At 51.9% G+C, this 27,392-nt stretch overlaps 8 protein-coding genes across 8 annotated transcripts; 6 read left to right on the top strand and 2 right to left on the bottom strand.

The window, feature by feature from the left end:
- Window positions 1–304: 304 nt before the first annotated feature.
- Window positions 305–2,035, bottom strand: HER10_EVM0008523 (uncharacterized protein; the record flags this gene model as incomplete). The annotated part of the gene is made up of 4 exons (XM_035478041.1): window positions 305–579; window positions 634–845; window positions 927–1,624; window positions 1,694–2,035. The coding sequence occupies 4 exons, from the start codon at window positions 2,033–2,035 to the stop codon at window positions 305–307; spliced, it is 1,527 nt and encodes a 508-aa protein (XP_035328271.1).
- A 2,220-nt stretch (window positions 2,036–4,255) lies between these two features.
- On the top strand, window positions 4,256–5,635 carry HER10_EVM0003781 (uncharacterized protein; the record flags this gene model as incomplete). The annotated part of the gene is made up of 2 exons (XM_035473445.1): window positions 4,256–4,933; window positions 4,973–5,635. 2 exons carry the CDS (start codon window positions 4,256–4,258, stop codon window positions 5,633–5,635), a joined length of 1,341 nt encoding a protein of 446 aa, XP_035327830.1.
- Window positions 5,636–6,747: 1,112 nt separating this feature from the next.
- Window positions 6,748–7,706, top strand: HER10_EVM0007229 (cytochrome P450 CYP4/CYP19/CYP26 subfamilies; the record flags this gene model as incomplete). The annotated part of the gene is made up of 2 exons (XM_035476791.1): window positions 6,748–7,463; window positions 7,523–7,706. 2 exons carry the CDS (start codon window positions 6,748–6,750, stop codon window positions 7,704–7,706), a joined length of 900 nt encoding a protein of 299 aa, XP_035328161.1.
- Window positions 7,707–8,725: 1,019 nt separating this feature from the next.
- On the top strand, window positions 8,726–9,567 carry HER10_EVM0010309 (uncharacterized protein; the record flags this gene model as incomplete). Its single annotated transcript, XM_035479773.1, has 2 exons — window positions 8,726–8,989; window positions 9,223–9,567. The coding sequence occupies 2 exons, from the start codon at window positions 8,726–8,728 to the stop codon at window positions 9,565–9,567; spliced, it is 609 nt and encodes a 202-aa protein (XP_035328421.1).
- Window positions 9,568–11,914: 2,347 nt separating this feature from the next.
- Window positions 11,915–13,127, top strand: HER10_EVM0009687 (NAD-dependent epimerase dehydratase; the record flags this gene model as incomplete). Its single annotated transcript, XM_035479167.1, has 5 exons — window positions 11,915–12,269; window positions 12,344–12,416; window positions 12,481–12,605; window positions 12,685–12,864; window positions 12,946–13,127. 5 exons carry the CDS (start codon window positions 11,915–11,917, stop codon window positions 13,125–13,127), a joined length of 915 nt encoding a protein of 304 aa, XP_035328365.1.
- A 2,967-nt stretch (window positions 13,128–16,094) lies between these two features.
- On the top strand, window positions 16,095–20,001 carry HER10_EVM0004291 (glycosyl hydrolase family 47). Its single transcript, XM_035473941.1, has 3 exons — window positions 16,095–18,356; window positions 18,406–19,421; window positions 19,476–20,001. The coding sequence occupies exons 1-3, from the start codon at window positions 16,584–16,586 to the stop codon at window positions 19,768–19,770; spliced, it is 3,084 nt and encodes a 1,027-aa protein (XP_035327878.1). The 5' UTR covers window positions 16,095–16,583; the 3' UTR covers window positions 19,771–20,001.
- Window positions 20,002–20,260: 259 nt separating this feature from the next.
- On the bottom strand, window positions 20,261–22,710 carry HER10_EVM0012077 (uncharacterized protein). Its single transcript, XM_035481480.1, has 4 exons — window positions 21,809–22,710; window positions 21,669–21,737; window positions 21,283–21,610; window positions 20,261–21,228 (listed from the first exon to the last, which is right to left on the bottom strand). The coding sequence occupies exons 1-4, from the start codon at window positions 21,834–21,836 to the stop codon at window positions 20,856–20,858; spliced, it is 798 nt and encodes a 265-aa protein (XP_035328574.1). The 5' UTR covers window positions 21,837–22,710; the 3' UTR covers window positions 20,261–20,855.
- Window positions 22,711–24,843: 2,133 nt separating this feature from the next.
- On the top strand, window positions 24,844–27,316 carry HER10_EVM0011122 (RINT-1 family protein; the record flags this gene model as incomplete). Its single annotated transcript, XM_035480560.1, has 3 exons — window positions 24,844–26,743; window positions 26,797–26,846; window positions 26,897–27,316. 3 exons carry the CDS (start codon window positions 24,844–24,846, stop codon window positions 27,314–27,316), a joined length of 2,370 nt encoding a protein of 789 aa, XP_035328493.1.
- Window positions 27,317–27,392: the final 76 nt, after the last annotated feature.

Below are 27,392 nucleotides of genomic sequence, written 5' to 3'. Positions count from 1 at the left end.
TCCACTCACTTAGCTAATAGATTTTGCAATCTTCTCAAGAAGTGAGTAATATGCTGAGGAGCTATCATGTTATAGTTTTTTCTGATACTGAACTCAATGGATTACACAAAGATAAATATATACAACCAGAATTTTGTTCTTCATCGAGTAGCTTTGCCGCAAGATTGTAGATAAAAGATGAAGTAGTCGATCGACGGCAATGTTAGCGGCAAGGCTTCCAGCAAGCGCTCGAGGTACAGCATGAGACGAAGTCTTGGAATCTACATATTACAATCACAACGTTTTTGGCTCATAGGGTGTACTTTCAAGTCCTGGGAAGCTTGAATCCTCCCCAATTCTGTCGCGTAAAAACCTCCAATGGGTCATAGGCCGCCCTCACGTCTCTCATCCTCGCGAGGTTCTCAGCAGGAAACCCAAGAAACGGATTCTGGAACTCGGCCGCGTCACCCATGTAGATGAACTCTGAGGCAAGACCCTTCGCCTGGTTTTCAGCATGCAGGTCGTCAAGAACCCCGCGAGCAAAGTTCGTCACACGCAAGTCGCTCTCCCCATTGTCCCATGCGGTGGAAGTTTGCCAAACTAAGTGTTGTAGCGTTAGCGATGTAACTCTAATCAGGTCTCTTTAAAACTTACTAATCAATGGCTCGGTATCGTCCAAGCCCCAGGTGTTACCAATCCCATTTGTTTTGGCTACGCTCATTGCGCTCGCCGCCATTGTGTTCAGAACAAGAGTCGGGATCAGACCTTCCACGTCACTGGTGTCCTCAACGGCAGCTCTCCAGGCCTCATAAATACGGTAGAGTTGATCTGCATCTGCTTTTATCGTTTTGTGGCCAAATTGAATTCTGCGGCAATGTGACATCAGTATTGAAATAAAGCATCACCCGGATGTGACTCTACGCGTTTTCAGGACGGCGAGATCATACCTGAACATTTGGAACGGGCTATCCAACTGCGCATGCCAATCAAGGGGGCGCTGGACCACATTCTCAGTCAAGACAGACGGAAGGTCTGAAAACTTCTGAAAGCTCGAGGGTGGTGACTCAATACCTTCTTGTACACCTCGAAGTACGGCAGAAATGCCTTTGGTGGTGGTGTTGTACGTGATGGTGATGATGGAACCGGCGCCGACCTCGGGGTCTTGGTTTTTTGCCAAATCAACTGTAGCGTCGATGAACTCTCGGACAACAGACTCGTCAAAGACCTGCAGAGTGGTGCTAATCTTTGGGATAGGCAAAGTCTTGATGACAAACTTTGTCACAACCCCAAAGTTGTTCGCGCCACCCTTCAATGCCCAAAACAAGTCAACGTTGGAGGTTGTGCTCGCGACCACCTGAGTTCCGTTGCCGAGTACAACGTCGTAGCTCACGACATTATCCATTGCAAACCCATATTTATTCGTCAAGTAGTGGAAGCCTCCAATCAACGAAAGTCCAGAGACCCCAATTGTCTTCATACGACCTCCGATGCAGTAGAGATCATACGGTGCAAGGGCTTCGTAGACATCTACCCATCTGTTGCCGGGTCCGACACTGACAGTCGAGTTGTCGGGGCTTATCTCAATGTCGTTCAAGAAGTTAAGTGCAAGTAAGACGCCGTTGTCTATGTCATTGGATCCCGGAAACTGGACAAGAAGGTCTTGTTAGCACCCCACGAGAACAAGAGAACAGCAGCAATGACAATGATTGCTTACATTCATGTGACCGCCCCCACGAATGGCGAACTGCGCACCACAGGATGCGAGGATCGACATGCCTGAGGCTACCTGTTGCGCATCAGTTGGCATGAAAATGCATCTTGGCTCAAGGGCTGCCCGGATGTCGTAAAAGTCTTGGGCTTGAGTCGTATAGTCGTTTGAGTCCATGTTCAGGAGGGCGTTTCCAAATCTGTTGAAAAGCTGATTGCAGGCACATTCCGTCCCAGAACTCAAGGTTGGCAGGGATACCAAGTACTTGAGAGTGAGGTTTCCCGGGTTGGAAAAGGAGGTGGCCGCTACCGCTCCTGATAGGGCAGCGAGTAGTAAGCTTGAGAACATGATTGAAAAAGGCAAAGGTTTGGCTAAAGGAGGAGCAGCTGAAAAGGTGGTTAGCAAGAAACAATCTAGGTTCTCGAAGTAGGCGAGGCAAGTTTTTAAGTTGATTCCGATCGTGAGGTCAAGAGGGCCAGCCATTGGCGGTGCATAAAACAAGCGATTTGCATACGCTTGATAGGCAACAAGCCAGAGAATAGTGCCTCCCGAAATACGTGTATCTCACTAGCTTCCAAAAACGTAGGGCATTAGGCAGCGATCTCCTGAGGGACATTGACTGTCCACAACACCCATCATCAGCATCTTCATCCAGTATGGTGTGAGGTAGATGGGCTAGGGTGTGTAAGCGGAGCTGAAGACTCCAAGGCCCACCCCACTCTACAGAAACATCATGTCTCTATTTTTCTTTTCCTTTTCCTTCTTTCTCTTCTTCTTTTTGACATCAATAATACTGTGCAGTCTTGACGGAACAAGGTCAATTTCAGGCACCCGAAGCTCAACACAGAAGCAAGCCAAGAGGTGGCACAATCGTTTGCCGCTCAATAGGAACCCCCCCCTGGCTCTGTTCCTCTTATCCTAATTCCTACCACCCCTATCTCTATTCATTGTTTGAAGAGTGTCCTCTGGTGAACTTTCAAGAAATAAGAGTAAGAGTGGAAATGATGAAAATAAAAGGAATAAGAAAAATAGTAATATTATGCAAGTAACTAAGCGTTATAATCTTGATCAACCGACATATCATGTTGACACTCATTTGGCAGAGAACATGAGAAAGTCGTAGTTCTTTAAGCTTAACACCGGCCCGAACGTGGCAGTGTAGAAAATACGTGTATGCCGGGCCCAGGCTTAACGACCCGCGCCGAAAAATTTCCATTTCGGGAAGTATAGATCGACTTTCGCAAATACGTGTATTTAGTCCACCAACCTCGAGATCCTTTAGGTCGACGATCGGTATCTGCTATTTTGGTAAGGCAGACTTAGATGGAGGAAGAGACCTTGAGCCTGGCTCACCGACTTGGAATCGATGCACCTATGCAGAGGCTTGTAATGTTGGTATTCAATGTCTATAAGAGTGACCTCCTTTCAACTTGTGGCTCTTTTTGTTCGATCTCAGTCCATAATTTACCTACTTCTTACATCCAGAGCCATTGAGAACACTGAGATGCGTTCGACTGTCTTTTCTGCATTGCTTTGCGCTGGCTTCGCCTCCGCTGTAGCTAACACGTCTGGTAAGCTGATGATCGTATTCAAAATAGGCGGTGGAAGTCGCAGCTAACAATCATGAAGTTGACTGGAACACCGCTGTTTCGAAGGCCAATGCAATTCTAGCAGAGCTCACCCTCGAAGAGAAAACGGCAGTCGTCACAGGCGCGAACCCGCTGACCGGCCTTGGTTGCATCGGCAGTATTGGCGCGATCCCGCGTCTCAACTTCTCCGGCATCTGTTACTCAGATGGTTCGTCTGGCGTGAACCGTGCCGATCTCACAAGTGTGTTCCCAGCCGGTTTGACAGCTGCTGCAACTTGGGATGCGGACTTAATGTACCGTCGTGCGGTGGCCATCGGTGAAGAATTTCGAGCAAAGGGCATGCATGCTTGTTTAGGGTAAGCCTTGGCGTTCTCATGGAATCAGGCGTTCTTGTGCTAACATGTTGGAATTAAGTCCCGTGGCAGGACCACTCGGCCGTCATCCGCTGGGAGGTCGTGTCTGGGAGGGGTTTTCTCCCGATCCCTACCTCACCGGCATCGCGATGGATCGCTCTATTCGAGGCCTCCAAAGCATGGGCGTCCAGGCAATCACGAAGCACTTCATCGGCAACGAGCAAGAAACGCAACGCACTAATGTCACCCTTCCCGATGGATCCAACATCGACGCCGTATCTACCAACATGGACGACCGAACCCTTCACGAGCTCTACCTCTGGCCTTTTATGGATGCGGTCAACGCGAAGCCTGCCGCAGTCATGTGCAGTTACAATCGATTCAACCAGACATACACCTGCGAGCATTCCAAGCTGTTAACTGGTATCCTGCGGGATGAACTCGGGTTTGAGGGATACACCGTGTCTGACTGGTATGCTACACACTCAACTGCAGCCTCTATCAACGCTGGCCTGGATATGGAAATGCCTGGCACAACTGTACCTGGACAGGGTACTTCATGGTTTGGAAGCCACATCAAAGATGCCGTGCTAGATGGCAGCGTTTCCACAAATCGCCTAGACGAGATGGTCCGTCGTATCATGACCCAGTACTACCTCCTGGGCCAAGATGATGGCAGCTTCCCGAGCCTAGATCCTTCAACTCTCTCAGTCATCGCAGCCCAGTATCAACAAAACTTGGGAGATCTTGTCAGCAACACTCCTGCCAGAGATGTACGTGGTGACCATGCGAAGCTCATCCGAGAAATAGGGGCCGCCGGTGTTGTCCTGCTCAAAAACAATAACACGCTGCCTCTCATGACTCCTATGAACATTGGAGTCTTTGGTAATGATGCTGGAGACTTGACGGACGGCTTGATCTACCAAGACCCTCCTGCAACGAACGTCGGGTTCGAGTACGGAACCTTGGACATTGGCGGGGGCTCTAGTAGCGTTCGCCATACGTACGTGGTTACCCCGCTGGACGCCATCAAGGAGCGAGCCAAGGGCTTTGGGGCCCGCGTGCAGTACATCCTCAACAATGAACGTCTCGCAGCAGGGGACTTTCATAGCATTTATCCCGTGCCCGATGTATGCATCGTCTTTCTCAAGACCTTTGCCGCAGAGGGATTCGACCGCGTCTCCTTTGAAGCAGATTGGAACTCCACAGCAGTGGTCACGCAGGTTGCAAATATGTGCAACAATACTGTTGTGATCACTCACTCCGTCGGTGTCAACACCATGCCATGGGCCAGCCATCCTAATGTTCGTGCCATCATCGCCGCTCACCTGCCTGGCGAACAGACCGGCAATTCAATCGCTGACGTCCTCTGGGGCGACGTCAACCCGTCTGGTAGACTGCCTTACACCATTCCAAAGACTGAAGCGGACTATGACATCCCGGTTACGAACCTGACCCGCGATGAAGTGTCTTCTTCTGGTGCGTGGCAGGCCAACTTTACCGAGGGTCTGAATATCGATTATCGTCATTTCGACGCCGAGGGAATCGAGCCGTTGTACGAGTTTGGATTCGGTCTGAGCTACACGACTTTCGAACTGACGTCTGAGCTATCAGTCAAGGCTTTGACAGCAAAGCTGGCACCTTTGGCTCGCGCTGCAAATGAGTCGTCCGTACCTCTGAGCGACCTCTTCCTTCCTGTGGCGAACGCGACGGTTCAAGTAATGAACACTGGTGACCGAAGCGGCGCAACCGTCGTTCAACTTTACATGTCACTGCCCACTGATTCGGCTCCTTCTGGCACGCCTGTCCAGGTACTTCGAGGTTTCGCAAAAGTTGAGCTGGGTCCAGGTGAGACTCGCGTGGTTGCTTTCAAGCTGAACCGCCGAGACTTCAGCTACTGGGACACTGATGCTCAGACTTGGCGTATCCCCGTAGGAGATTTTCAGCTCCATGTTGGCTTCAGTTCGAGGAACCTACTGGAATCGATCAAATTTTCGCTGTTGTAAGGGGTGCTAGATAGCTTTCTCAGGACGTCTCCTATCACTGGTCAAGACTCCTCACAAGGCCATGATGGCTTTCTTTGTCGGTATACTTCAACTCTTCTTGCCTGTACCATCAACAAAACATACATGTCGGTATACATGTCAGCAAATCGGTTCTTTCGGTCGGTGCGAAGCTCAATATTCTCATATTGAACTGCGTGTGTGTATGGAAGGAGGAAGTTGGTGAGCAGAGCCCACGAATCCTCCGTTGGGTAGAAGTGGGTAGAAAGGCCGTGTGCAACGGCCCAGACCACCTTCCGAATCCCTTTCTCTAACGTCAATATTCCAACAATACATGTACACTAGCGTTCATCTTTGTAAATATCAAACGAGTACTCAGAATCTTGTGGAAATCTTCTATTGAAACGTAGTTAATCAAGTTTCGCATTCTAGTGTTCGACGTCGGACGAACCCCAAACACGACCGCTGTGCTTCTCCCGTACAGCCAGCGGGAATCGGGCTCTGGGATCCATAACAACAGCCCGGCGGCGGTAAGAACAGTGTGTTTGTCATTGTTGATTCACGTATCCAATCGGGCCGCTGCGATGGTTCTGCCAAGTGTTTGTCACCTTTACCAAACCAACAGGGAATGCGTTCCATTGACAAACCAACAAAGACATGTATGCCGGCTCATCATGCCATGTTTATAATTTAGACACTATAACGGCTTGATTAGCCTCGAATTATCTTTGAATTCTCCGGCTGTTTCGTTTCTCTCGCTATGTATGACGTCCATCTGTCAAGTTCAGAGGCTCCAATACCAATCCATTGTCTCAACAAAGTAACACATAGCCCTGGCGATGCGATCTTTACATGTTAAAAGTGTTTTTGAACATAGCCATTGGCTGTTTCTGGTTTGTCGAATTCTTTTTCTTGCTGGAGCACTGATATACTGCGTCAGATGGTATGTGCGATACCAGAGAGCTAAGCAGGAGGAGGAAGCTATCTCAGCCAAATACGGCTGCGAACCGGTTCAGGCGACTCTACCATACAAGTGGCCTTTCGCACTAGATCTTCTCAAATGCCAGTACGATGCCTTGCCCGGCGGTCGCTTACTAGAGTTCCAGACACAGTACATGAACATCGCACCAACTCTGCGGATTGACATTCTTGGAGAAGGCTACATCATCACCGATCCCGTCAACATTGAAGCCATCTTGAGCACTCGTTTCGAAGACTTTAATTTAGGGTCTCGCCGGATGGGACTTATGCCTTTGCTTGGTGAAGGTATTTTTACGCAAGACGGACCTGCTTGGCGCCACTCTCGGGAGCTGCTGCGTCGCCAATTCTCACGGATCAGAGACTCCGAGTTGATGGCATTCGGAGAGCATACTGACATTCTTCTACGTGCCCTCGAGATCGAGTCACAAAAGTCTGGCGTTGTGGATATGCAGCCTCATTTCTTTGAGTACACCTTGGGCACCACTACGCAGCTTCTCTTTGGCGAGCCCCATCACAACCTGCCTCGGAAGGAACGGCTTGCTCTCCGCAACAACTTTGATTACGCAACCTTGATCTCAGCTATAAGACTTCGTCTTGCCGATCTTGCTTGGCTCTATACCCCGAAAAAGTTCCGGGAGGCTTGCAAGGGTGTCCGGGACTGGGCCACCTTCTTCTCTAACAAAGCACTGGACTTCATGGAGGAACACGGCGAAGAAGCTGCCTTAGCTAAATACTCCTTTATCGTAGAGCTCTGGCGCGATACACATGACCGGAATGTCGTTCGGGACCAGTTGTTACATGTCCTTATAGCTGGCAGAGATACAACGGCTTGTCTTCTTAGCTGGACATTGTAAGTTACCAGGTTCACGTTTTATATGGCTCATGGCTGGTATGCTAAACAGCTCAAAGTTTTCATCTCGTCCGTAACCCAGAGTTGATTCGACGGCTGAAGTCTGAGATGGCCAGCGCAGGAATCCCCGGCCATGGCGTTCTTACACGGAAGCAGATTCAAGAACTTCCGTTCCTGAGGTGTTGCATGAATGAGAGTAAGTCACTGCCGGCCCATCATATCTTGCTAGAGGTACGTGTGTGATTGGCTAAGGTTACACTAGCACTTCGTCTATATCCACAGCTTCCTGTCAATGTTCGTTTTGCGACTCGGACAACTGTCTTGCCCCGCGGCGGTGGGCCTAATGGTGAATCCCCTGTCCTGATCCGGAAAGGTGCTGGCCTTGGATGGTCTACGTATCATCTGCACCGGAACGAAGCTATATATGGCCCTGATGCTCGCGTCTACCGACCAAGTCGATGGGAGGACGGTAACTTGATCCGCAAAGCTGGGATGGGCGGCTTCTTGGATTTTCATGGTGGACCTCGCGTCTGTCTCGGCAGTGAGTGCGCCCTCCTCTACTCTGTCCGCACGACTGGAAATACGAGCTGTGTTGACGCCTCGGGCAGAGGATTACGCACTTATGGAGTCGAGCTATGCAATTATAAGGCTCCTGCAAAGATATCCCGGTATTAGAATTCCTCCCGGTTTACCTAATGAGCCTGTAGGGATGGAGAGGCAGCACTTGGGCATCGTTCTAACAAGCGCGGAGGGGGCTCAAGTTTGCTTAGAGTAATCAACAACGATTTTCCGCCATCCCTGGGTGCCGCTTTCGCCCAATACGGGCCGTTTGAATAGGTGCGCCAACGGTCATCGCTGCTTCCGAGGCAAGGGCTGAGACTGTCTCGGTAATTGTGATCAAAACATTGGTACAAGACCCAATCATCGCGCAGGTACTATTACAGCTCGAGTTGGAATTCTCGGCTGGATCAGACGGGAGATCAGAGATGATTAACTATCTTCAATCCAGAACCATGTTTCAAGTAGCCTCTTTTGTCTACAGCCGTGTCAATTTCCTCGTCGTCGCACAACGTTCCCATAGAAAATGATGTGGCTTAGTAGTCAATTCCAAAACCCTCCCTGTTTCCCCCTGACTGCCATCGCAAAGACGCCTTGCTAATTCAGACGGTCGCAAGTCTTAAAATCCAGAGCTTCTTTCTCTCGCATCGAAAATCATGTTCTAATGTCATTTCCTTCAATTGCTGAGGCCGATACCTGCAACAATGGGTTTCTTTGTCTCCAAACTGCCTTACTCCTATCAAGGCTGCGGTGCGGTCACCGACGCGGCCAATGTTTTAGAGCTTCAGTATGACGATCCGACGACCAATGGCCCTACAAAATGCCAAGATACATGCATCGCTAGCTCGCGTGCTGCTTCACTACTACTCGATGGGAAGTGCTACTGCTCCAAGGACGGTATAACCAGCATCGAGTTTGCCGCCGATCCTCCACCAGACGAACAGCTTTGCACCATCTCATGTAGCGAAGTACTACCGCCGATTATTCTTGGGATCTCTTTCCCTATCAATCTCCCGTGTGGTGGCTATGACAATGGAATTCCATTATATATTGTCTATGCCATTTCAACAGTGTCTACGGCAACAACAGCGAGTAGCACCTCGTCGAGTGCGTCGTCAACCTCCACGATTACTTCTGCATCATCCCCGGTTGTGACAACAACCTCTCAAACGACATCTGACACGACTTTCACGTCTACCAGCCCCTCAACTTCCCCCACATCAACCTCTTCAACTATCTCCTCCACTTCGTCATCATCCCCGGATTCTCCTTCCACGACATCATCTGTAACCTCTTCTTCCACGTCTTCATTCTCAGATACAACTTCATCGGCGTTCCCTTCAACCCTCTCTTCTACAACATCGTTACCCTTAGATTCTTCTTCGTTGACGTCAACTTCCACTCTATCTTCTACCTCATCGTTGTTCTCGAATTCTCCTTCTTCGACATTATCAACCTTCTCCTCTACGTCATCGTCCTTCTCAGACTCTCCTTCCTCGACATTGTCTTCAAACTTCTCCACACCATCATCCTCTACAATTTCTAGTGATACAAATAGTACGCTGGCCACAACTCCCTTTTCGTCAGGAAGCAGCATTACAACACCCGCCATTAACCTCACCAGTGCCGACACTAGTACGACAAAAACGTCCGCTTCTAGTCTGATTTCGACCAGCACGCCCTCGACGACAAGTGGATTAACTCCTGCCAGCCCAACTTCAACTACGAGTACTACGGCCAGTTCTTCCTCTGGAACAACAATTAGTGGTACGACGAGCAGTAGCGCAACAGCCACCACTTTGTCGAATACATCGAGGGACGGGCTCTCTTCACCTACCACAGTTATCACCGCAAGTGATCCACCTTTCTCCAACACTACGATCTCCACCGCTCGAACCTTCACTCCCCCTTTGACTAGCAGTACAGACAGCTTGCTACCGTCTACTGCCACTAGTCTTATCAGCACCGGCACAACAGTCTCGCCCTCTTTGATCGGACTTCCCTTCCACTTGGAGGTTATCCCGCCGACCGGCCTGTCTCGCAAATAGGCTTTCTTGTTAGATTTGTATAGAGTTCGATAGGATTGCGATTTTACTGGCGTGGCCCGCCTTCATATGTTTCAGAATTCTCAAAATGATTTTGAAGTTCAAGCTATCAAAGATTACCATAATGATTAATTGTTAAGTATTGTACAATGGCAAGCGGTACCGTCAGTAGTAGCATGTCTAGAGAGCTTACAATAATACGTGTCCCTGATGGGCTTGCATGGGGATTTTCAGTCTCTCCGAAAAGGCCATTGGTGCTCCGGCCCCTGCGTCGTCGGCCCCGGTCCCGATGTTTCTGGCCCCACAATTGCGGCTTTCGCATTCGGCGAGCGATTCGCACCAAGGCTCCGGCAGACTGACCACAACATGACTGTACACGTAGTCTTAGACGAGAGCCTGCAGAAAGGGCCCGTTGATCTAGGCGTCTAGGCAGTCGCCTTCGAAGTCGATGCCTTTGAGACAGGAATCAGTACGATTCGCACCGCAGACGACTAAGGCTTCGCTAGCCTCTCCACGAAGGGGGACTACCGGGGTCTCGCCGAGGATGGCTTTGGCGAGTTCGTCTTCAGGATTCTCATCGATCACCCTTCGGACACCGAGAGGCTTCCGGGGGCATTGTGGGACTTGGTCAAGGCCAGAGCATGGCCGCGGATGGGCCCTTCCCGATCCGGGGGCCTACCGTGGCATATGCGCTGGCTACTATGAGGCAGAAGTGAGAGGAGCAGCTTCAGCTTCGCAAGTGGTAGACTGTTGCGCTTAGCGCGAAAAAGAACAGTAGAATTATGAGTCAGGATCTGATTGATCGGATCTTGATTGTGAGAATGTTGAAGCGAAGGTGTCTTTAATCCAACAGCCGAGAATCATCTGAAGGACCATGTAGAATTTGTTGAAGATAATCCAGAAAAAGAGTTCACCTCGGTAGGCTACATCTCTTGGTGCTCATGCTGGGATTCGAACTCGGGTACTCGCTAAGCCTGTCGTCGAGTAGGCTGGTTGGCGTGTTGATTGTTGGCCTTAGACCACTCCACCACCCAGCCACTTTGACCTGACCCGTCGACCTAGACGGGCGCCTGCTGGCTGGTGACGGAAATGGAATTAAAAGGGGGGACATATACCTTGGGCTTGTATCACAAATTTCCACGTAAGTATTCTGTATATTCCTCTAAGCATTCGGATGATCTATCCGGGAGTGATTCAACGATGACGACGGATGCCTTGATCTGAACTTGCCTATTTGTGAAAGTCAGCACCAACTGCAGTCATTCATCCAAGGCTGAAGCAATCAACATCAGCTTCCAGGCGGATATATCCGTCATACAACCCCATCAATCTACATATATTAAGTATAGACTAACGGTATCTGAATAGTGATCGTCGCCAGGTTGTCACAATCTCAGGCGGCTCAACTTACATAAACGTGGGAGAGAATACACATGCAACCCGGCATTAGTGAACGGCAGTCGTCCCCGTCAGTTCGCGGCTCGGACTTGCCCCTCATCCCGTTTGCGGGGGTGGGGTAGCCCCCGACGCCGGCCACTCGGGCCCTTGGCCCGTCCCGAGTGAGGTATCTTACGAGTGGCTCGTACTCGACACCCTCAGCAATATGTGACACCATCTGAGAGATTCGAATCGGGTTTCTGTAACGGTATTACGGATTTAGGATCTAATGGTGCTCGCTTGACGGACGGGCGTCAACCCGCCAAGGCACGATGCTTACACCAATGCTTAAGTTCTCTACCGCCACAAATATGCATACTACCTTAGTACTGTATAAATTCCCAAAATTGCCTGCAAAGCCTCCGCTCCCCACAAAGTTCATCCTACTAGCAGCCCTCTCACTCGGAAAAAATGTCCTCCAAAAAACTCCGCGTCGCAGTGATAGGCCCCAAAGGCCAAGCCGGAAGCTGCGTCGTAGACGAGCTCCTCACGCGAGGCCATGCCGTCGTCGGCGTCTCCCGCAACCCCCCAAAGCAATGGAGGCAAGGCACCGGCGACGGATCATACACCTCGACCTCTGTCGACATCTACACCGAGCAGAAGAAGCTCATCGACATCTTCTCGTCAGACTTTGACGCCATCGTGTGCGCCTATGGGCCCAGCTTGGCGAATCTGGATACCGTGTACGAGGACGGCGTCGAGGCGCATGGGAGGATGAAGACGGCACTGTTGGCTTCGACGCATGATGGCCCTTTTATTATTGTTGGTATGTGATTTCAAGGCCGGTGATGGGATTCAGTATCTATGAGAAATTTGTTGCTGAAGTTTTGAGGGTACCAGGTGGAGCGGGATCTATTCACGTCGCAAACCGTCTTCAACTCACAGATCAGAAGGACTTTGCGTACAGCTGGTGGTATGCGAACCCCCTCACCTCACATATTGGAGAGAACTTGGAACTAATAGCGCTGGTTGACTAGGTGGACTTGGCCAGACGAGCACCTCGACTACATGACCGCGCGAGGCCTGGATCACGGAAGCCGGTTCATCAGCGTCGTCGCCGTATTGATGAAGTGGAGCAGAAGCCACATCCAGCGACCGAGATGTAAGTCTCTCATATTCTTAAGCGTTTCGCCGCGGCGGGAAAGGAATACGCAAAAGCCTGGCCACTAACAAGTGTTCAGTCTACTCCTGGCTTCTGAGACCGGTGACGTATCTAGTCCAACGCTGGCTCAAACGCTGCATGACGGACAAGAAGACCATTGCTCTAATCACCATGTGTCGGATGGCCTTCACGATGTGGAACGGCGTCACTGAAAAGTCGTGGACCTTCCTCTCACCTCCAGCTCTCTTGCGTGATAAAGGTCAGTCTCTTCTCCTCAACTTCCTGTCTTCGATTTAAAACCTGGCAGACTCGAGAGACTGACTCTAAGGACAATGTCTAGGCGTGCGGACTGGAGAGTACAAGATCTTCATCGACACGCCCGAAGACCCGGCGACAGAGGCAGCGGAGAATGGAATCTATAATGAGGATATGGCGGTTGCCATCGTTGACGAGGTGGAGAATAACAAGCTTGCGTTCAGGCATTGGAGCTGTACGGGGCCTATCGGGCTGCGAAAGTGGTGATTAGTAGAGCTGGCTTTCTCATCAACTCGCAAATGGCGCTGCAAGGGTCACTCAGTAGAGACGATGTTGTACGCGATCACGGCCTCTGTCAACTTTGTAGTGATGCTCACTTTAGCCTCTTACGGACAACCAAGGCGAGCCACTCCTTTCCAGGACGCCTGAGGTACGAACTGCCTGACTATGAATAAGGTACCCGATAATACGAGCAGGATCGACCGCGAGGCTTACTACTTAGTCAATGAATCATCGTCACCATTCTAACAACAAGCATCTGGGCCGTATGGTCGAGGGGTTGATCGGACTGCAGAGGCCCCGGTTAGGCAGTGAAGTCTCCTGCTTATTTCGGGATCCAAGTTCGATTCCTCGATCGGTCGTCTCATTGTGGTTTTTTTAGTTTTTCATTTCGCTTTCTGTCCGTCTCTAGTTATTGTAGAGTGCATAGATGGGGATATTGAATAGCTTCCGAGCCATATCAGGGTTGCGAAATCTTGTTATAAGATTCGGACTCTAGTGACTGATCATTCTACTTACTCGCCAGCCGGCCGACGGATTCCAACTTGAAGTCGTTACCCGCCCCGGGTGCCGCAGCCGGGTGCCGGCTTGGCCGCCGTTTCCGACATTGCCGCCGCGCCCGAGGGGAGAATCCCAATGACGGAGCCGGTGGATCCACTGGCGTCAAGAGGGACGGACCCTTCAAGTCTGTGCTGACAGGCACGGCGCCAGTAATGGTGCGGCTAAGAGACAATCAATGTAGGATTTGCAGGTACAGTGGCTTTTTCAAAGGGAGATCAAAATGAGGAACATAGTCCGGCCAGTCTCCATTCGGCCGATTGCAAAATTGACGGATACGAAATGATGAACTCTAAGCATCGTCATGTACGGGACATGGCAGAGGCAGGCAACCCCTTGCATAAGTCCGTCAAAAGTTGCCCTCAGCTCGAGACACCCACCAACCTTTTCTGATGAATGCCATGTTGGGTGGCCAGTGTGCCAGTAGACAGCCACGCCACACACCGTGACGACCTATTTACAGTGGCCTTATCTCTATGGTATGCAAAATGGAGCTCTGCTGAAGTCATCCAGAGCTCGGAGTGTTTCGGCTTCAAGACTGTGTTTCTGGTCAGCGGACCCGTATGGGTTCTCACAAGTCTTGAATTGGTGGTTATTTCGTAAGGGCCAACACTGAGAGGCGATTATGGGCGGTTGTTACTTGTGATGTCAGAACGAAAAGGCCAGAAAGAATACCTAGCCCTTCACACGGGTAGGTACTTTCAAACAGCAGAAGGTCGGGAAATTGCCGTAATGCTGCGTGGCTGATAGCCTCTCCCTCGCCCTTGAGACCGTTGTCTTTGAATGTTTTATTGCCAAGGGGCTGCAAAGGAGCTTTGCCCTGTGGATCGGTCGCAGACAAAGAAAAGTCGGCGCTAGTCTAGAGCTGGAGATCAAGCTGGAGCTGGGAGAGGAGCCAAAAGTATCTGGAGACGGGCTGCTTTGACAGGCCACTCAGGCAGGTTCAGCGGAGTCGAGGTGGGCGTCTTCTGCCAAGACAATAGACGGGTCAAAAGGCAGAGGCGCGACCAAGATCCGGCTTGGCTCAAGTCGGGTGACTGAATTTGAGAGTCGAGGCGACAGTTTCGGGAATAGCTGCATCGCCAAAGACACTATACTCGAGTTGGGAATTGTTCGATGCCACCTTACGATCTAAGAGGATGTGGCCTCCTCTTTCTGGTCGTGTGTTGCCTCGTCTTGTCTTTTTAGCCAGAGTTTGTCCTCCTCTCAGGGAACGGGAAATGGTGGAAGATCGTGAATGGAGCGGACGACCCTTTTCCGGATACGACATTGGAGCAGGCCAGCAGGCGAGCAGCGAACCACCATTCCCCTGTGAAAATAAGGTCCATCTGGTCCATCTGGATCCGTTCCCGCCCCGCTGTTAGGTTGCGTCGGTCCCCGGCCCCTGGATTTGGTGCAGCAAGAATGCTCTGTCAAGACTTAAGGTGCGACCCGCCTCGGGAGCCAATTGCGCTGGGAGCTTCTCTTTATCTCAGGTGAGCCGGGCGTTAGGTTGGGGGTTCGGTGCCAGTTAGTGTCCGGTCCGAGGCATGACGAGACTGGTAGAGACAACGCATTTTCTTGGTGGTACGGTACGGAGGATGAGGGGGCGGGTAAGCTCGAGACACCTTGTGGAATGCTGTTGAGGTTGTAACTGTCGACCGATCAGCTACCTGTACAGTAGGAAGTATGTGTAACGTGGCAATGGTACGTTAGCAGTACCGCTGAGTTGGGGTCGAAACGTTTTTGATAGAACGCGAGAGGCCATCTTTAGACATGGGGTATGGCAATCTTGGATTCCGCGACGGCTATCCATCGTTAAGGAGAAACCGGGTCCGATAGCGATCATGGTGCCTTTACCAAGGATTTACTAGCAGATGAATGGCAAGTGTTAGCATGTGGACCTCGAAACACAACCGAAGAGCGTGTTAAACCCCTGGACCAACCATTTCGTTGATCAATCCGACACAGGGAAAGCTCAGATCTCGCGTCTTGGACACAGAAGTGACAGGGCACCTTCTGTGCAGGGTGTGCAGGTCCACCATTCAGGAATCCTGGAGAACGGCACGATGGGCGAGCATTGAGTCGAGAGCATTTGTACGAGTATGTTTCTGGTAATGTGTAATTGAGGTGGCAGATGGACAACTAGACAATGGAAGTTTCATTCCTTACACAGCCAAGTACGAAGTACTTCGTACCTAAGGTATACTAAGGTACCTACTTAGGTAGGTAGGTAATTAGTGACCGGTGGCCTCGTGGATCATCTTTCCCGTCTTACCTAAGAGATCCGGGGTGTTTCCTTCCCAAGCACAGGTTCCTCCCCTCCGAGGTACTGGATTTTTTTCGACCTGGGCCAAGCTCCCCGGTGTGTGCTGCTGCTTCCTACCTTACTGCCACGTCCCACCCCCCTAAACGCCAATCTGTACATGCCACCTGCCTTACTTCGCCCTACCTCACCTTCCTTGCCTTTTCAATCCATTCTCTACGTACCTTCACTTTTCTTCTTCTCCTGCCGTCTTACGTGCCTTACAAAGTGCCTTCAAGCCTTCCAACCTTACCTCACCTGCGCCCGAGTTCCAATCCGTGGCCTTTTATCCTTCCCTTCCTTTCTCATTCGTTCCTCCGCTCCTTGTGCCCCTTGCCTGTCGTCCCAGCTCCCCCCGTGGCTCTGGCTCTGGCTCTGGCCTCACCTTTGACTTTTCCTTCTGACAACGACAACGACGGAAACCGAGAAATGACATCGAATTAGCATACGTATCATCCTTGCTGCTTTTCGAATTCTTTGGACCCCAGGGTCCTCCATCCTTCGACTCGACTGTCTAGCGCTACCTGCAGTGTAGCACGCGACAGCAATACAACTTCTCCTCCACCGCGCGACGAGAGCCTCGCTCCGGCGAGCCCGCAAACATGATGCCCCGCCGACGGAGCCGTTATGTGATACTTGTCGCTGTTGTTATGGTCTTTATGCTGTATCAGGTCTTCAAAAACCCTGAATGGGATTCCACAGGTCAATCCAGTAGCATCAAGCCCAGCGAACCCGAAAAGGGCCAAAACGTCCATAAGGATTCCTCGAAGCCACCCCCGGCCAACGATCCCGCTTCCAATAAGCACCTCAACAACCAGCCGCCCCCCGATAGCGAACATCCCCACGACCAAGAGGAAGACGAGCCTGAGCAAAACCCTCAGAAGCAGACGGCCAAGCCCACTGTCAAGATTCCTCAGCTCAAGACGGAGAAGGCCAAGGCACCTACCAACACTCTCTCTGGCCCTACTCTTTCCATCCACGCCTACAATGACGAGGTAGAGGCTACCAAGTCGCCCGAGGTTACCCAGGCGCCCACAAAGCCTCTAGAGTTGGAAGAGGACCTCCATGCCAAGAAGCCTCCCGGCCGACCCAACTTTGATATCGCCGAGAGCCTGTCGACCTCGACATCACAGATCCACTGGCGCAAGGTCTCCGAGCACTTCCCCGTTCCAACAGACGAGATCATTCCCCTCCCCACCGGCAAGCCCAAAGACATTCCCAAGATCCAATATGACTTCAAGCCAGAGTCCGAGGCTGCCAAGGACAAGCGCGAAAGGCGCCTAGCCCTGATCAAGGCTGAAATGCTACGATCCTGGGGCGGATACCGCAAGTACGCTTGGATGCACGACGAACTTTCGCCTGTCAGCGGTCGTAACCGCGACCCCTTTTGTGGCTGGGCCGCTACTCTCGTGGACGGTCTTGATACGCTCTGGATCATGGGCATGAAGGAAGAGTTCGCCGAGGCTGTCAAGGCCGTCAAGGAGATCGACTTCACCTACAGCCCGACGCGCCGCGACATCCCGGTCTTCGAGACCACCATCAGATACTTAGGTGGCCTCCTCGCTGCTTACGATGTGAGCGGTGGTAAAGAGGGCGGCTACACTGTACTGCTGGACAAGGCCGTTGAACTCGCCGAAATCCTAATGGGCATTTTTGACACCCCCAATCGCATGCCCATCTTGTACTACAACTGGATGCCCGAGTATGCTTCCCAGCCACACCGAGCTACGACCGTTGGCGTGGCCGAACTGGGTTCGCTAAGCATGGAGTTCACGCGCCTTGCCCAATTGACCGGTAAAGACAAATACTACGATGCCATCGCTAGAATTACCGACGCTTTCGAGGACCTCCAGAACCGTGGCACTACCATCGACGGCATCTTCCCTGAACAGCTGGACGCCTCTGGCTGCAACAGGACCGCAGAAGCCATTATTTACCAAGAGGAGCAGGCTGCGGCTGCTAGTGCGAGTGCGGCCGCTGCTCGATTGAGCGAGCCCCAGGGCCACGAGCCTGCGGCTGCTGAGGCCAAGCGCGACGAGACTGATCCAATTCTGCCGCAGGAAACTGCTGTGGCCAAGGGCAACGGCAGTGAGCCGGAAAGCAACCCACTCGCGAGACGAGCTGTTGGTGTCGACAAGAATGGCGAGTCTGTGGTTGAGAATGCAAACATCGATAACAAGCAGGCTTTCCCAGCGCCCAAGGTCAACGAACAGCCCTTGTACCCTGGCAACAGTGGTCGGAGGCCATCTACTCCTACGACACCTGACAAATCTTCATGGGAATGCATCAAGCAAGGACTTGCCCCTGGTGGCTGGGGGTACCAGCAGTACAGCATGGGCGGTAGTCAAGATTCCACCTACGAGTATTTCCCCAAGGTAAGTTCACTTTGAGAAGTTATACTGGGAAAGAAACTAACTCGCGTAGGAATATCTCGTCCTTGGCGGTCTGGAACAAAAGTACAAGACGATGCACATCAAGACGGTCGAGGCTGTGAAGAAGTGGCTTCTATACAGGCCTATGGTTCCCAAAGAAAGGGATATCCTCTTTTCGGCCAAGGTTTCGACCTCTGGCGACCCCGAAAACGACCTGCGAACTGAGTACGAGGTTACCCACCTCACCTGCTTCATTGGTGGCATGTTTGGCCTGGGAGGCAAGATTTTCGACAGACCCGATGATATTGAGATCGCCAAGAAGCTCACTGACGGATGCGTCTGGGCGTACGAGACTATGCCCTCCGGCATCATGCCTGAAGGAGCCTCTGTCGTGCCCTGCGCGTCTACCAAGAGCTGCCCGTGGAATGAGACTCTTTGGTGGGAGCACCTCGACCCGTCAGCTGACTGGCGTGAGGCACAGGTCAAGGCGTGGGAGGACAGGCAACGTGAGAAGAAGCAGCAAAAGCAGCAGGACGCCCTCCGTAAGCAAACAACTGAACGAGGCAACAAGCCTGTTGAGAAGTCAACCGAAGAGACAATCCAGTCCGAGTCACCCGTCGAAAAGAAGGACCCCCTCGACGATATTCACGTTCCCAAGGATGAGCCGAAGAAGCTAGGATCGGCTGAGAAAACCGAGTACCCAGCTCCTGAGCCTGGACTGAACAAGTCTCCTTCGAACGTTGATGAGCACCTTTTGAAGAAGAGAGATCCTGCTTCGCCAGTGTCTCAAGACCCTCGTAAGGGCACTGCTCAGGAGGCAGCCAGCAACACTCTGAAGGACAAGCTCGACCTGAACAACCCTGGAAGTGCCACCGACGATATCACCGGCAGTGTCCCCAACGATGCACCCGTCAGCGGTGGTATCGTGGGCAAGATCGCGTTCGAAGAGGAGGGAGAGGTTCCTGATCCGAAGCCGCTCTCGCACGAGGAGTGGATCAAAGACAAGTTAGAGCTCGAGAAGATCCCGCCTGGCTTCGTCAACATCAACGCCAGGCGCTACATTCTTCGGTAAGCAATCACTGATTCTCGTTCAGGATTTAAGCATGGCTAACACTCTTACAGTCCGGAGGCTATCGAGTCTGTGTGGTACATGTATCGCATCACTGGAGACCCTGTATGGCAGGAGAAGGGATGGAAAATGTGGGAGGCCATTATCAAGGCGACTCGTACCGAACACGGCAACAGCGCCATTGACGACGTCCTGTCTGAAGATCCCCAACCTGTGGACGAGATGGAGAGTTTCTGGATCGCTGAGACGCTCAAGTACTTTTACCTCTTGTTCTCGACCCCCGATGTCGTCAGCTTAGACGACTGGGTCCTCAACACCGAGGCGCATCCGTTCAAGCGTCCTGTTTGAGGCGGGATGAAGGTGTGGATCCGAGTGTGCGTGTGTACGAGGGCAAGGTGCAGAGAGCATGACTTTTTGGCATAAGATATCACGGGTGGTGGCTACCATGGCGTTGCGGCGTGCTTGTGTTGATTTGCTTGGCATGATTTGCTGGGGCTAAGAATTGTTCATTGTATAAAGCTTAAGAAAAGGTCTGCTAGCCAAATGCTAGTCTGCAGCATAATGATGAGCGATGAAAGTGGCCAAGCCTGTCTTACTCTACCTACCTAAACCTGTCTTTCCTCTGGTGAATGACTGAGCGTTCGTTGATACTGCTCGACGAAGCTGGACACCCCACTATACAGCCATCCCCCATCCATCTTTGACTCATAGTCTTACTTGTCATTTCACGTGAGTTTCTAAACGCAGTCTTCATATCACAGGGGCAGGCAAGAGTTGATTGTCATGTCATGTCAGTCCATTCACTTGGTCGTAGAAATTCCGTTTCATGGTTTGTTTATCATGTTCAATTTCATTTCCTTCACTCATCTCATCTTATCTGTGTCGTCTCGGAGAGGACGCCATTGCTCATCGTCATCTACAGCGGATGACATACTCCTACACATTTCCCATTTCCCATGCGTCCGACTTCGTTTCCCCCATTTCCCTCCTTTCGTATTGCTCGGTGTCGTTTCGTCTCCGTTGCGAGCATGCTGCATCATCCACTGTTCTTAAGAAAGAGGAGGAGCTCATCTATATTCGTCTTTGCTCGCGTGAGCAAACCAACATTAAAAATGACGAGGGGTTCTTTTTGGCAAGACTTCGAAATGTCTTGCCGCCCCATGCCGGCCCGGAATGAAAGCCAGAAAGAGAGGAAAATCAAAAACGCAAAATTCGATATACAACGCCGATGTCCCTGATGCTGATGGCTTTTTTGTGCTGGACGATGAATGTGCTGATGGCGGCAGGGGTTCAAATGATGTCCCCTCCTCGAGAAGCCCTCCATGTACAAGTTTTCCCCTTCGACTCTTGCTTGGGACTCTGTGTCCATCTTCTTCACACGTGTATCGTCGTCCAATCTTTCGTCTCATTCAATCTTCTCCGTCGTCGGCTCCTTAATCAACCATCTGGCTCAGAACACGAATGCTGAGAATCATGACCAGCAAGCCGATGGTGACGATGATGAGCAAAGTGAAGCTGAACCAACCGAGGACCATGGCGGAAGTACCGACACCAGAGCGGACAGCACCGTTACCGAAGTCTTGGGCGATGATCGATGCAGCGACGGATGCGGTGTGCTGCCATAGTACAGAGACCAGCACGAAGATGGAGGCGATGAAGATGATGGCCAGCGAAATCTGGGAAACGGGACGCGAGGGGAAGGGCTTGACTTCGCGGTCGGAACCCTCGGAGTCCTCCTCCTCGTGCCAACCCGGGAAGGTGGCGAGCAGAAGGAAGCAGACGAAAGCGAAGATGATGGCAATGATGCTGAGGAACTGTCAGTATCTACTCTGTGCTGAAAGGTTGGGTAGGTCAACTCACATGAGATAGGGGAAGACAATCATATCCTTGAACTGAGCGGCGAGCCAAATCAAGTTCAGGGGATCCTGATCGACCGACACCTCATTGGCGAGAGCGGTGGCATTGTTGCTGCAAAGCCAACTGCCTCCATCCGGGCTGATGCAGATACCAAAGTATCCAACACGGCAGGCAAGGCGGGCATCACCAGCAATGTTCTCAATGGCGGTATGGACGTTGTAATCAACTTGGGCCGTAGAAGGAACTGCCGTGTAATGGTCATAGTACAGCGACAAGAGGAAGATGTCGGGGATCAAAGGTGATGATGACGAGCATCCTGCCAAAAGTAGAGCTATGAAGGCCGTTAGCATGTGGTTCAGGAGGTCGTGTGGCAGGTCTGAGAAACTCACATAGAAGGATGATGGCGACTGCAATCAAGATCATCAAGACATGGTGGTATCCTAGGAACGGTACAAACCCTGTGATGGCGCAATGTTAGTCGGGGCTCTGTTCTTTGAGCTCGGCAGGGAGATAAGCTGGGAAAACTCACGATACCAGCCTACTTGGAATTTCGGCATCTTGATTGTGTAATCTTACTCCAGTCCTCGAGAGGAATGGCTCTCTTGTTGGTGACCCACGCCGTCCTCCGTTGTAGCGGAGCGACGGAGGGGTTCTAGTCCTGGCACCTCAGCGCTGGCACGCTCGGTGTCTTTCCCTATCGTCGGCGGGAGGTGATCGCGCGAGCGGGGAGGGAATGCGGAGCGAGGGAAACTCGTGGGTCGATGGAATGTAGACGATAAGGTTGCTTGGTTATGGTCGAAGAATCGTGGGTAGTGGGTTGCTGGAGAACACCGCGAGGAATGCGGGACGGTGTCGGAACCTGCGATTAGAGTGAAGCCTTTCCGATTATTGTCAGACGCAAAAACAGACTTCCACTTTTGATGCTTGAGTAGAATGCAAAAGTGAGAGAGTGTGTGAAAGTGTCAAAGTGAAAGTGCGGGTCGGGTCTTCGAAGGGTGGGAAGAGAAGTGGTTTGATGCAGATGCAGGTGCGGATATTGGGATGGCTGGGAGAGGAGAAAAGGACGGTTGGAAGGGTGAACTTAGTTTTGTCTCTCTGCCTGATGATGATCCAGAAGCAGAATTGAAAGCGGGAAGCCCGCAGGTTCGGGGCGAGCGGGAGAGGTTTGTACGTCTGCAGAATGAAATATTCAGATGGCTGGGAGGGAAGAAAAAGGTCGATGGATGGATGTATGGATGGATGGTCTGGAGACTGGAGAAGAGGAGCAGTGACAAGTTTGGGAAGAAGAGACGTCGACGAGGATGCGCAATTGGTCCTGCCATCCACTTTTTGGTCAGAAAGGCTGTGCGGCGGTTGCGATGCTTGGTGTCTGGGTCACTAGGAAGAGCATCCGTACGTTGAAGGAAGCTACGTAGCTACGCCAACCTCCTCTATTTACTCTTGGTACTGCGGCCGTTGTCCGGGCGATTCGCAGCGTCGCAGCGGTTCCTGGGCGAGCAGGGAGGAAGAGTGGGGCCACACCTTTAAGAGGTCCGGTACGTACCCGCTAGAGTTGTCTGGGGGAGGCCCCTTCGCTGCGTATTCTGTGGCTTTTAGTGGCTTTAGTGGGAAAAGAACGGGTCCCACCAGCGCGGGAAACAGGCCTGAGAGGTTCGAAAAAAAGCCCGGTGGCTGGGTGACGTCTTTTCAGGGGTCCCCCGTCCCGTGTCCCCCGTCAAATCTAAGGCCGCATCTTTAGCCCAAACCTCTGCGCGTGTCTGTCTATGTACATAGGTACCCTAGCGGTTAGCCTCGTCAGGTCCTGCCAATTCTCAGCTTCTCTTCTACCTTATCCAGTTATGATCTTAGCTGCTTAGCTGAGCTCCAAGCAGCGCAACACGCATACTCCAAAAGTCCAGAGCTCTCTTCAAAGACCCCTTGTCGAAACTTCCTTAAGTGGGCTGTTCTAACGCTCGCGCTTCCTCTTGTACTTGTATCTCGCGGCTTTCCCTGTTTGTCTTTCGCTTGCTTCAAGCTTGCCCCTCGCCATACCCAATCCAACAGGCACACGACTCGACTCGAGACGGCATCTCGGCGGTTCCTGCATTGGAGATGAGACCCGAAGCCGGGGTCCGGCACATCGCGTTGGTTCCTTGATTTCGTCCATTCGCTCGTGTCGAGTCTTGGTGATGCGTTGTTCCGGCGCACCAAAAGTCCGTACAAAGTACGGATTCTAGCCCTTTGCCCCAGTTGGCATGGCGACAGCATGAGAAACACAAAGTCCCGGATGACAGCCAAGAATCATCCTCGGGTTCTTTACGGATACAATCACTCGGCGCCCTGCCACATATTCCTACTCTCTTACACAACAGCTGAGGCTATTCGCAGTCGAACTCCCCTGCTCTGCGGATACATCTACTGCAGGAACCCCAGGCGGCTCCGTGTTTCCCATCGAGACCCATCGATTTCTCACCCCCACTATGCAAAGTCCCATCTTCTTCGCCTCTGCAGCGGTAAGCTACACCAACACACCGCTCGATTTGGCGGTCAATCTCACTCTTCAGCTCGAAACCGTCAGCCTATGGATTATAACCCTCTTGTGGCTGCAAGACTGTCATTTAGACACCTGTCACAGCTGTCGAATGTCAGCCATTCCTCCTGTCTCTCTCCCTCTCTCACGGGTCCGCATTGACCGTCTTCGCTGGGTGTTAGCGCCGTCTACCTGCGGTGCCCGAGTTGCCGGAGTTGCGCAGATCACGGGAGTCTATGTGTTTGCCTTCGCCCAGCGCAGCGGCTATCAACACTGCCATCCTTGGGTGACTTTCTTCGATGGCGTTGGAAAACTGTCACAATATGAATCCGTTCGCGAAGGAATACGCCTGGCAAGCCATTGACGCAATCTATATGCGATTTCGCCTGCCTCGTCGAGCCGGTTGCCGATTACACGGACTCAACGCCAAACGGTTGTTCTTCAGAGAAGGAATCACAGCCTCTTAAGAATTGCCAACGAAGAGCCCGTGATGACTCACTGACAAGATGATTAAGCCTCACAGTAAGCCCTTGGTGACGACAGATATCTCAGCCACGTAAGAAGTCCTGAGTTGGTCGCTTTATTCGGGAACCGCAGAAGCCGGCCTCCGGCCTCATCGACCCTGAATAATATGTGGCTGGTAAACAGAGGTCATTGCGCTATGGCCAAGACTCAGATGCACTCACTGCTTCAGTCGATGCCCTGTCATTTGAAGGACCATAACGTTGATGGGTTCCCCAATGATCTTGACATCCAACAGAAAAGAATTTCCTAGTTCATGTGAGAATCGCAAGACGCTCATGGATATCCATGAACTACCTTTGACAGCAGCGATTCCCAATTATGTATTACATGCATGTACCAGATTACGTAGCTGTCGTGCTGTTGCCAAATATGCCTATACCGTGCAGAAACTCCATATCCGCGTAATTGCATGTGCCCCACCACTTGCTGTCCTCCCTCAGCTCCACGTCATTGTTCAGACCACAGTCGCAAAGTGAAGGTTCAAGAATGACACTTGGTGCGCAAACAGCTACAACAAAGACTGGCCCGACATGAGCACGACGTTTGGAGACCGCGCTCAGGCGGGCGCTCTAGATATCCGCGTCGAAGATTTTCTCGACGACAAGCTCCAATCCACCACCGATCTCGAGAACCTCGACTCCCTCATCGCCAACGTGGAGATCCAGCGCAGCCAGCTCCAGACCCAGCTTGACAATGCCATCAAACAGCTCGACGAAGCTCGCCAGACAGCCGGCTACCGCCAATCGTCCCTCGCACAGCGTATCCAAGACTTCCAGGAGCTCCAGCACAGCATCGATATCCGAGTCAAGATAGCGGCCGCATCCGACGCCCCGAACCAGGCCATCGCAAGGCTGCAACAGCCTATGAAGAAGCTGCAGACAATCGAAACCGCCCAGAAATACCTGACGCTGCTACAAGATGTCGAGAACTTGCGGACCGAAGCTCGCTCGCACCTTCCCGACAGCCCAAAGGCCGCTCTGGAGCCGTACTCGAAGCTCAAGCAATTATCGAGGCGCCTGGAGGAACTCTCAGGGCCGGCTGATGATGCGGCAGTACATCTCGTGAATCACGTGCGGAGCGTTGCCGATGCGCTATGGGACGAGATGAAGAAGACAATGTCCAGCGAGTTGGAGACTGTTCTCAGCAAGAGGTCGTGGCCCATGGTGGAACCTAGCTCTGAAATGGACGACGAGTGGCTCGCCTGCTTTGAAAAGTTGCTGGACCTTCAGATTCCCGAGGTTATCCTGAGCAAGTCCACCGTCAGCCTGCTCTCGTTCGATGTCATGTCACGAATCTTCATCTCGGAGTTTCGATTCCACTTTCTCAGCGACAAGCCGACGAGCAAACCTGATGCTATTGGGTCGCATTGCTTCCCCTGGTTCTTGGCAACCATTGAAAAATGGGAAGACTTCTATAGGGACAACTTGGGTTATCTACTGGCTGCCAAGTTCCGCGATACCTCCGCGGGTAACAGCCTAGTATACGTTGATCCAGTCTGTGCTTTCATCACCAGCATGCTGCCCGTTATGAGAGAGAAGGTCCAGAATGTGGTTGCAGAAACGGCCAAGAACCCTGCCTTCTTGAGCAGCTTCATGGGGCAGTTGATGACATTCGATGAGAGCATTCGGACAAAGTTTAACTACGACGGCGGTGATCCAGACCAGGGCTGGCCTGGCCTGGCTACGGAGGTCTTGGAGCAGTGGTTCGAGCCTTGGTTCCAAGCAGAGAAGGAGTTTGCTCTCGAGCGCTTTCAAGCTATCATGGATAGCTCCGATGCACGAAATATCGACTACGATTACGCCGTAACGGGCAAGACAAAGCCGACTTTCGGCGCAGTGCGCGTCACTGATCTGTTGAGGTCTATCACAGCTCAATACGAGAGAGTGCGCGCCTTCAAGCACAAGATTCGGTTCTTGATTGGTATTCAACTCGATATTCTCGACGAGTTCCATGACCGTCTGCGTGGCTCTCTCGAGGCCTATCAAGCTCTCACATCGACAGTCGGCAGGACTCTGCACGGTGTCACGAAAGAACAGCTTGCGGCTCTCGAAGGTACTGGTAGTTTCGAGTCTCTATGCAAGGTTTACGGCAGCGCAGACCACATTGTCAACACGCTCAAGGACTGGGGTAACGAGGAATTCTTCGTTACGTTGTGGGACCAATTGCAGGGTCGGGCGACCAAAGAAGGCGAGACATCGAGGATGTCTGGCGAAATGAGTTACGAAGAGGTCAAGGATCGCACCTCTGCTGCCGTTGGCTCCGAGGCTAATGATGGCGTCCTCTTTGATGAGACAATCGCTGCGTACAGCCTCAGACGCAAGACAGCGCAGGAGTTCCTTGTGAATGCGCTAGCCGACTCTCATTACAAGGCCTTTCGAGCATACGCGACACGGACTCACTGGACAACTATTAGTGACAGTGGTTCCGAGAGTGAGTTTCCAACGTTCAATGCATTATCATGCACAACACTGACCAAGTACTAGTTGATCCATCGCAACTTGCTGTTACACCCGAGCTTGACGAGCCGCTCAGAGTAGGTCTTCCCGCGACTCAACTTTTGACGTCTTCCCTAACCTTGACCAGATCCTCAAGCGCAATTTCGACTTCCTGCTCAAGGCTATTGGCACTGCAGCGTTCCGACGCACATGGCGCTCCGCACTGGACAAACTCCAAGACCTGCTTTGGGGCGAGGTCTTGATGAGGCAGAGCTTCACCGCGTTTGGTGCCGCCCAGTTCACGCGTGACGTCAATGCCATCTTCTCCCTTGTGGAGAGGTATATCCAGAATGGTGTAGGGTCATTGGGTAGTCTGTTTGACGCGCTGAAATTGCTCAACCTCCCGAACGAACCCCAGGAGGGCACTTTGTCGCTCAAGGCCGCTACGGATCGGGTGTTTACCGATAATACGGAAGCCAAGAAGCTTTTAGAAGAGCTGGATATTGACACACTCACTCCCGCGAATGCTAGACATATTTTGCAGCGCAGGGTGGAAAACAAGGAATAGGCTGAGATTCCCTTGCAGCAGGCAGGCTCAGATCTATACAGACTAAAACGAAGCTAGGCACTGATAACTTGCAGAT

The sequence above is a fragment of the Colletotrichum scovillei genome, assembly GCF_011075155.1.
Source record: "Colletotrichum scovillei strain TJNH1 chromosome Unknown Contig00010, whole genome shotgun sequence".
In the NCBI taxonomy this organism is placed as follows: domain Eukaryota; kingdom Fungi; phylum Ascomycota; class Sordariomycetes; order Glomerellales; family Glomerellaceae; genus Colletotrichum; species Colletotrichum scovillei.
This window is presented reverse-complemented; position numbering and strand designations above follow the sequence as displayed.

What these genes read in the sequence shown, in the direction of transcription:
- HER10_EVM0012077 (XM_035481480.1), bottom strand. Translation starts at nt 21,836, where the DNA reads ATGCCGAAATTCCAAGTAGGCTGGTATC. An exon ending in ATTCCAAGTAGGCTGGTATC is followed by an intron (nt 21,738 to 21,808) that starts GTGAGTTTTCCC and finishes GCGCCATCACAG; the next exon opens with GGTTTGTACCGTTCCTAGGA. An exon ending in AGTCGCCATCATCCTTCTAT is followed by an intron (nt 21,611 to 21,668) that starts GTGAGTTTCTCA and finishes CGGCCTTCATAG; the next exon opens with CTCTACTTTTGGCAGGATGC.
- HER10_EVM0004291 (XM_035473941.1), top strand. Translation starts at nt 16,584, where the DNA reads ATGATGCCCCGCCGACGGAGCCGTTATGTGATACTTGTCGCTGTTGTT. An exon ending in CCTACGAGTATTTCCCCAAG is followed by an intron (nt 18,357 to 18,405) that starts GTAAGTTCACTT and finishes TAACTCGCGTAG; the next exon opens with GAATATCTCGTCCTTGGCGG. An exon ending in GCCAGGCGCTACATTCTTCG is followed by an intron (nt 19,422 to 19,475) that starts GTAAGCAATCAC and finishes ACACTCTTACAG; the next exon opens with TCCGGAGGCTATCGAGTCTG.